Source organism: Scyliorhinus canicula, chromosome 11 (genome assembly GCF_902713615.1).
Source record: "Scyliorhinus canicula chromosome 11, sScyCan1.1, whole genome shotgun sequence".
Classification (NCBI taxonomy): domain Eukaryota; kingdom Metazoa; phylum Chordata; class Chondrichthyes; order Carcharhiniformes; family Scyliorhinidae; genus Scyliorhinus; species Scyliorhinus canicula.
In genome coordinates this window covers 38,434,733-38,444,027 of record NC_052156.1, presented here as the reverse complement: position 1 = coordinate 38,444,027, position 9,295 = coordinate 38,434,733, and the positions used below count along the sequence as shown (strand labels likewise).

At 50.8% G+C, this 9,295-nt stretch overlaps 2 protein-coding genes across 6 annotated transcripts in view; one reads left to right on the top strand and one right to left on the bottom strand.

The window, feature by feature from the left end:
• Positions 1–9,295, bottom strand: part of cacna2d3a (calcium channel, voltage-dependent, alpha 2/delta subunit 3a) — a 1,093,156-nt gene that overhangs the window by 208,258 nt on the left and 875,603 nt on the right. The gene's annotated exons all lie outside the window — the stretch shown is intronic.
• LOC119974011 (leucine-rich repeat and transmembrane domain-containing protein 1) overlaps positions 4,513–9,295 on the top strand; it is a 47,804-nt gene continuing 43,021 nt past the window's right edge. Inside the window, exon 1 of the mRNA XM_038812780.1 lies at positions 4,513–4,748. Coding sequence (XP_038668708.1) covers positions 4,643–4,748 — 106 coding nt within the window. The 5' untranslated portion in view covers positions 4,513–4,642. The remainder of the gene's footprint in view (positions 4,749–9,295) is intronic.

Here is a 9,295-nt window from a genome sequence, read left to right as displayed (position 1 = left end):
ATATCACAGTTGGTACTATGGGAGGACACCTCAGAGGGCAGCGAGGCTATAATGGGTAGAGATCATGAGTAAGAAGGATGCAGTCACAATGTTGGGGCTTTACTACAGGCCTCCCAACAGCCAGCGGGAGATAGAGGAGCAGATGGTAGACAGATTTTGAAATGGTAAAAACAACAGGGTTGTTGTGATGGGAGACTTCAACTTCCCCATATTGACAGGGGACTCACTTAGTGCTAGGGGGCTGAGACGGGTAGAGTTTGTAAGGAGCATCCAGGAGAGCTGCTTAAAAACAATATGTAGGTAATCCAACTAGGGAAGGGGCTGTACTGGACCTGGTATTGGGGAATGAGCCCGGCCAGGTGGTAGAAGTTTCAGTAGGGGAGCATTTCGGGAACAATGACCACAACTCAGTAAGTTTTAAAGTGCTGGTGGACTAGGATAAAAGTGGTCCTAGGGTGCTAACTTGGGGGAAGGCTAATTATAACAATATTAGGCGAGAACTGAAGAACCTAGATTGGGGGCAGGTGTTTGAGGGTAAATCAAAATCTGACATGTGGGATGCTTTCTAATGTCAGTTGAAAGGAATTCAGGACCGGCATGTTCCTGTGCGGAAGAAGGATAAACACGGCAAATTTCGGGAACCTTGGATAACGAAAGATATTGTAGGCCTCGTCAAAAAGAAAAAGGAGGCATTTGTCAGGGCTAGAAGTCTGGGAACAGACAAAGCCTGTGTGGAATATATGGAAAGTAGGAAGGAACTTAAGCAAGGAGTCAGGAGGGCTAGTATGGGTCACGAAAAGTCATTGGCAAATAGGGTTAAGGAAAATCCCAAGGCTTTCTACATAAAAAGCAAGAGGGTAGCCAGGGAAAGGGTTGGCCCACTGAAGGATAGGCAAGGGAATCTATGTGTGGAGCCAGAGGAAATGGGCGAGGTACTAAATGAATATTTTGCATCAGTACTCACCAAAGAGAAGGAATTGGTGGATGTTGAGTCTGGAGAAGGGTGTGTAGATAGCCTGGGTCACATTGAGATCCAAAAAGACGAGGTTTAGGCGTCTTGAAAAATATTAAGGTAGATAAGTCCCCAGGGCCTGATGGGATCTACCCCAGAATATTAAAAGGAGGCTCGAGAGGAAATTGCTGAGGCCTTGACAGAAATCTTTGGATCCTCACTGTCTTCAGGTGATGTCCCGGAGGACAAGAGAATAGCCAATGTTGTTCCTTTGTTTAAGAAGGGTCGCAAACTACAGGCCAGTGACCCTTGCGTCAGTGGTCAGGAAATTACTAGAGAGAATTCTTCAAGACAGGATCTACTCCCATTTGGAAGAAAATGGACATATTAGCGCGAGGCAGCATGGTTTTGTCAAGGGGACGTCGTGTCTCACTAACTTGATAGAGTTTTTCGAAGAGGTCACAAAGATGATTGATGCAGGTAGGGCAGTGGATGTTGTCTATATGGACTTCAGTAAGGCCTTTGACAAGGTTCCTCATGGTAGGCTGGTACAAAAGGTGAAGTCACACAGGATCAGGGGTGAGCTGGCAAGATGGATACAGAACTGGCTAGGTCATAGAAGGCAGAGAGTAGCAATGGAAAGGTACTTTTCTAATTGGAGGGCTGTGACAAGTGGTGTTCCACAGGGATCAGTGCTGGGACCTTTGCTGTTCGTAGTATATATAAATGATTTGGAGGAAAATGTAACTGGTCTGATTAGTAAGTTTGCAGATGACAGGAAGGTTGGTAGAATTGCAGGTAGCGATGAAGACTGTCAGAGGATACAGCAGGATTTAGACCGTTTGAGACTTGGGTGGAGAGATGGCAGATGGAGTTTAATCCAGACAAAATGTGAGGTAATGCATTTTGGAAGGTATAATGCAGGTAGGGAATATACAGTGAATGGTAGAACCCTCAAGAGTATTGAAAGTCAGAGAGATCTAGGTGTACAGATCCACAGGTCACTGAAAGGGGCAACACAGGTGGAGAAGGTAGACAAGAAGGCATACGGCATGCTTCCCTTCATTGGTCAGGGCATTGAGTATAAGAATTGGAAGTCACGTTGCAGCTGCATAGGACCTTAGTTCGGCCACACTTGGAGTATAGTGTTCAATTCTGGTCGCCACACTACCAGAAGGATGTGGAGGCTTTAGAGTGGGTGCAGAAGAGATTTACCAGGATGTTGCCTGGTATGGAGGGCATTAGCTATGAGGAGCGGTTGAATAAACTCGGTTTATTCTCACTGGAACGACGGAGGTTGAGGGTCGACCTGATAGAGGTCTACAAAATTATGAGGGGCATAGACAGAGTGGATAGTCAGAGACTTTTTTCCCAGGGTAGAGGGGTCAATTACTAGAGGGCATAGGTTTAAGGTGTGAGGGGCAAGATTTAGAGATGTATGAAGCAGGTTTTTTACACAGAGGGTAGTGGGTGCCTGAAACTCGCTGCCGGAGGAGGTGGTGGAAGCAGGGACAATAGTGGCATTTCTGGGGCATCTTGACAAATACATGAGTAGGATGGGAATAGAGGGATACGGGACCCAGGAAGTGTAGAATATTTTAGTTGAGACGGGCAGCATGGTCGGTGCAGGCTTGGAGGGCCGGAGGGCCTGTTCCTGTGCTGTTCTTTTCTTTGTTCATTGTTCTTTGTCATCAGTTATGAGTTGGAGGTTCATTACATGCCATTCGGAAATAAGACCCAAAAAGGATCATTTTCAGCTTCACCCCATGGGAGGTGATCTGCTCGTTAGCGAACTTGCCCGTTTGCACTGTCATTAATTTCAACAGAAATAGGAATCCGCAGATTTGTATAGTGCAGGCCATCCATTCTGCTTGCTGACTGCCCAATGGTGAAGATGAAAAACTGAGCCCCAGGGTTTTTAGACACGAATATTGTATTGTATTGAGTGTTTCACCTCGGGAATTCATGTAACTACAACATGAATGTGCACTCATTAAAATAAGTAATTAGTTCTCATTAGAATCTTGAGTGCTATTCAAGTTAGAGTTATAAATCTATTTTCAAATGTTGACGTCTCTCTTAAGCACACGGCAGAGGAGCTACAACACATACTTCATAGGCACTGTATTTATATTAATCAGATTAAACAATGTGTTTAAAAATTCCTCCAAATCACATGCCGGTTGTTTTAGTGCTTGTACAATGAAATCAAATCGAAAGCATTTGCTGACAGATACTTCTAGCGTTGAATTCATGGATGGCTTAACCATGTGCAGGTTTCCACTTATAGCAAGGACATGAGATGGACAGCTGCAAGCTCGAGAGAGAGAGGGAGAGAGAGAGACGGCCATACAAGAAGCCTGGAGCTTAGCGTGCTGAAAACAGCAACGCAGCTTTGATGACAGCTGACGAAAAAATAATGAGCTGCCACCAAGGAATTGTTAAAGATCAGGCAAAGTGCCCTCCTGCTGAGTGCGGTGATAAATCAGTGCATCGAAACTTGGAAGTAACATTTCATTATTATAGATGAAATAAAATATAACAAGGTAGACTTGTATTTCAAGTTATGTTCTCTAATAGATGAAAGTGCAGAAATGTGCCTTTATAACATGAATTGATTAATAATTGCCATGATATGATATTCAAAACCAAAGGCCAGGATTTTGAGGTGCAGACATGGCATTGTTTAGGGGGGTTGGGGGGGGGAACAGCTGTGAAATTGATTGGGGCGATATCAGGTCAGGACCCCGACTGCATCATGTCGGGCGACAATTTTACGAGTTCGGATTTTTACTTTCCCAGAAAGGAGTAAGGTAGCCATTACCCTGGGTTGAGGCCCCCTTGAAGATATTGTGTTCCTGGCAGTGTGCTCACGAGAGAAAGGTGTGGGTGGGGATTGGCGCTGGCTCCCGGCCGCTGTTGGGGGCAGTCGGCGGCTGGATTCCTGCTGGTCTCTCTTGGGATCAGGCCTCAGATGCTGGCTGCCCTTTAGATCTGGCACCAGCACTTCCACATCAGGTGACAACATGGTCTCCACCTTAAGGCCCGCCTCTGGCAGTTGAGTGGTCAGCGGGCCCCATCTTCCGGGCTTCAATTGGCCAGCTGGCATAAGACTGCACTGTGAACGGGTTTTGGAGCAGGACTGCTTTCGCTGCCCACTTTCTGTTCCGACTCCACCTCCCCACCGGACCCCCCCCAACCAAAGAAAATCCCAGCCAATAAGTTACGTGAGTGGATCAATTGAACAAAGTTGCTTTTGTCATTTAAGAACAAGGAGGGGCATAACTGGAAGGAAATGACACAATAGGGAAGAGGGCCCTGTACCACTGAGCCCTGAGGTAATTCAGTCAGGCTGAATAGGCAATCATTGGCTTGAAGTGGAGTGCACTTACAATCAACTGTCCCTGGAGGAAAATACACAAACAATGTACAATACCACAGAGTATATTTAAAAAAGGAATATTTGAAAGGGTGCAATGAAAACATAATCCAAACAGATACTTTTATTCTTTTAACAGTGGCCAGGAGTTTCTGCTCCTGTTTGCGTCGGATGGGTTCGGCACCGGAAGTGGAAAATATCACGAGAAGGCCAGAGTCGCGTTTTACGTCAGTGGGAAAGCTTTACCCGATTGTCTCCTACCACCATCAGTGACTTTGGAAACCTAATTTGAATACATTTATCAGGCCCATATGTCGGAATCATATCGCTCCCATCAGAAAATCCATCATGGTGGGACGCTGTCAGAAGGGTGTGAATCATGTCTGGCTTCAGGAGACATGCACCAGGAGCTCAGAGGTAAGCACAGGGCTTGCGGAGTGGCTCCCAATGTTAATAGACCTGATTCTGGGCTGCCAGCCTCTGATGAGGTTGATCGTCCTTTGAGTCAGTGGTGACCAGGCTGCACCCGAGGGAGACCGAGGCAACATTGGAGCAAGACCGGAAAAACACATGAAGGTTACCAGGGGCCTTGTTGGAGGGTACCAGGGATAGATCAATGCTATTGGGGGAGGACTCCGGGTTACCAGCGACCTAGTTGGTTGGTACTCGTTGGAAATCTCCAGGAGGGGAAAAATAAGTGTGGGTGGGGTGGGGTGGGGTGGGGGGTGGGGGGAGGTACTGGGGACCTAATCGATGGGTACCGGGGGGAAGAGTGCAGGCCACCGGGTGAAGACTCCAGGTTACATGGGGAAGACTCCAGGGACTGGGGGCAAGTCTCCACACTACAGGAAGAAGACTCCAGAATACCGGGAGAGTTGGTAAGACACCAGGGTATGGAGGGCCTAGTCGATGGGTACCAGGGAGAAGAGTCAGCTTAGGGGGGGTAAGATTCCAGGGTACTAGGGGCCTAGTTGGTGGGTACCTGGTGGAAGTATAGAGTTCCAGGTACACAGGGGGAAGACTCCAGGTGCCGAGGACCAACAGGTGGATATCGGGGGTTAAACGCAATCTACTGGGTGAAGACTCTAGATTACAGGGGTGAACACTCCACCGTCCTGGGGGGGAAGCCTCCAGGGTATGACAGGCTTAGTCGATGAGTTCAGGCTCCCGGCGGCAAGACTACAGGGTACTGGGGGCCTAATCGGTCAGTAGCAAGGTTTAAATATGGGAGAGATTTGGTGCTTGGCTCGGGGAGAAAGGGTGGTTAATTCGGGAGAATTGGTGCTTGACTCAGGGGAGACCAGGGGCAAAATTCTCCCCTACCCGGCGGCGCGGGGGACCGCACCTTTAGGGGCTAGACCCGTGCCGGAGTGGCTCCCGCTCCGCCGATGGCGCCAAAACTGGCGGCAACGGCCTTTGGCGCTACGCCGCCCGGCATTGGGGCTGCCCGAAAGGCCTTCACCGGTCCGCGCATGCGCCGGAGCGTCAGCGGCCGCTGACGTCACCACCAGCGCATGCGCGGTAGGGGGGGGTCTGTTCCGCCTCCGGCATGGTGGTGGCCATGGCGGCGGCGGAAGAACAAGAGTGTCCTCACGGCACTGGCCCGCCCGCCCGCCGATCGGTGGGCCCCGATCGCGGGCCAGGCCACCGTGGGGGCACCCCTCCGGGGTCCGATCACTGCATGGCTCCCCCTCCCCCTCAGGACGGCGGGGGCCCGCTCGCGCATCAATCCCGCCGGCATAGAGGTGGTTTAAACCATGTTGCCGGGATTGGCCTGTCAGCGGCAGGACTTCGGCCCATCGCGGGCCGGAGAATCGCCGTGGGGGGCCCGCTGATTGGAGCGGGGGCACGCCGACCGGCGGAGCGTGATTCCCGGTCCCGCCGATTCCCGGGTGGCGGAGAACTCCGGCTATGGCAGGGGCGGGATTTACGCCGGCCCCGGGTGATTCCCCGACCCTGCGGGGGGTCGGAGAATTCCGCCCCTGGTGAGAGAGGGGGGGGGGGGGGGGATTGAATCCAAGGATATTAGGGGGTTGAATGAGGTAGACCAGGGTTTGACTCAGGGAGATGATGGGGTTGACTCATGATAGACTGGGGGGAAGACTGTCAATTGTGAAAGGCATCGTGCCTGAAGTTGCATTCTGTTGACGGGCCACCGGCATCTTAAAATGGCCCAACAGAGGGAAGGGAAGCCTGGGGCAGTCTATGGGTGGGTGGGTAATCATCACAGACTGACAATTCTAGTAAAATCTGAAAAAGGGGAAACTTTAGACAGGGTATGTTGACAACGGCAATGGAAACAGTCTAACTCGTCATTCAATTATGTCCACTCAAGCACCACTTATGTGTGTAAACGCAACTGATTATTGCTCAGTATTTAACTCTCTGATTGCCGTGAGGAGAACGTATGAAACATGGAGCCTGGTGTGCGCGCTGTCATTCTTCTTGCTCATAGGGTGGCATGGTGGCACAGTGGTTAGCACTGCTGCCTCAAAGCTCCAGGGACCAGGGTTCCATTCTGACTATCTGTGTGGAGTTTGCACTTTCTCCCTGTGTCTGCGTGGGTTTCCTCCGGGTGCTCCAGTTTCCTCCCACAGTCCAAAGATGTGCAGATTAGGTGGATTGGCGATGATAAATTGACACTTAGGGTGATGTTGCAGGAATAGTGCGGGGGATTGGGCCTAATTAAGGTGGCCTTTCGAAGGGTTAGTGTAAACTCAAAGGGCCAAATGGCCTCCTGCTGCACTGTAGTGATTATTCTATTCTCAGACATTAGTGTGGTGCCTGGGTCACCAAAGGCAGGAGCAGAAGAGGAAGGAGTGGTCGGGTCTGCCCTGTACACAGAGAATGAACCCCACAGAGCCGTCGCTCGGAGGTGCCTCGCAAGACCCAGGCTGTACAGACGGCACCTACATAGCCGCAGATGTCCGAGAACTAGCGTTGCTGACTGGTTGGTCAGATCTGCCGCCTGCTGCAGGGTTTGGTGCCATGACGACATGGAGGACAGCCACTGCCAGTGTCACTGAAAGTTACAGCGGCGCGCAATTCTTACACCAGCAGCTGCTCACAGGATTCCACAGGTGGGCTCTGGGACTTTGCAAGTCTCCACACACAAGTGCATCCAGGAGATGGATGTAATCTTCGCGAGGGCACACAACATTGTCCATTTCTACTGGGATCAGGCAAGCCAGAATGAAAGAGCGAGGACTTTTGCGCAAATCACTGGCTTTCCACATGTGCAGGGTGCCATTGACTGTACTCGCGTGACACTCAGATCTCCATGGCATCAGGCAGTGAACTATATGAACCGCAAGGGTTCCCACTCACTGAATATTCAGCTGGTCTGCCACCACACCAAAGGCATCCTCCAGCCGTATGCTCGATTCCCAGGGAGTGAGCATGACTCCTACATTCTGAACTGCTCTACGATCCCGGGCATGTTTCAAACTCCACCGAGGCAGCATGGGTTGGCTTCTGGCGGACAAGAGCTACCCACTGAGGAGGTGGCTGCTGATATCTGTGCGAGGCCACAGAGGGAAGCTGACTCCCGTTACGAGGATCATGCTGCAAGTCTGGCTTTGGAGCAGACCAAGGATACTGAAGATGAGGTTCTGGTATCTGAGCCAGGCTGGTGGAGCCCTGCAGTACAATCCCCAGAGGGTGGCATGCACTTGCTGCACTGCGACGGGGAGAGAAACTGCCTGGAGGGGGGATGGAGGGGCTGCACGTTTCCTCCGAAGAGGAGGATGTCGAAGGAGATGAGGCTGAGAAGGTCTTTGAGGGAGAGGATGTTAGCCATGAGCAATGGCAATGTCCAGACGAGGCAGAGGAGCTTGGGACACATTCATTGCCACTAGATTCATGGAGGGTGATGAGGAGATCATTGAGGACATCCTATTATCTTGACATGGTTTCTGTGAGCATTACTGTCTTACTTGACCGATGGCATCGCATACCCTCTGTGATAAAACGCCTGTCATGGGGACGCAGTGGTTGCCCATAGTCCCTACATTGCAGGAGGATGCTGATCACTTGCAGTGGGAACAGCGCTTGGATCCTCATGGAGTTTCTGTGAATATCTGACTCCTACCTGGCTGAAATCCTGTGAGTGCAGTATCCTTGGACATCCCATCTGTGCTTCAGTCAGCTGTGACTCTGAGTCACCACACCCCGAGGCTAGGTCCCATCTAAGGGTGTGTCTCTGTGCTTGTGGAGGCTCTGGGTGAGTGCTGTGATAGTCCTTCTATATTGGGGTCTGTGCATCCCGCCTCTGTGCTACTGTTGGGGTTGGAGTCGAGGACCAGCTGGTGGATTCCCTGGGCTGTTTCCCAGATGTGTCTGTGACAGAAAGGAGAGGTCATTAGTGCACGGCTGGGGCCTACAGAAACAGGCCTGACTTGCAGCATCGTTGTTTGATGGATGATGCAGTGCTGGATCCTCACTTGCTTTATCACCGCCGACATCAGCATCAGCACAGGAGTCGTCAACATCCTTCCCGGTCAGCCGGAATGGATCTGTTCTTGATATCCGTGAAGATCTTGAATTCTGGCTTCCCTCCGCCCACCTGGGATCTCTCCCTCTTGTTGTGTACCAGCTTGTCCTGCATGAATACAGATGAAGAGAGTATAAGCAGGACCCGTGCCAGGGAAGGTGGTAAAGATGTGTGGGTGGTGAGTGCAAGCAGCGCAGTGATGAGAACACAACCTGCAGAGGAGATAAAGATGTGTGTGGGAGAGAGATTCAGCTGGCAGTGAGTGAGATCCCTATGGACGTATGATGGGTGAGTGATTGAGTTGGGAATGATGAGAAAAGTGACTTATCTTGGTAGAACAGAGGAGATCATTCATCATTTTCCTGCACTGGGTGGCTGTCCTCTTCTGCAGGGTGTTCGCATTGACCACGGCTGCTGGGTTGGTAACTTTGCCCAGTGTCTCACAAGAAACAGTGATAACTTTCAGGGCCTC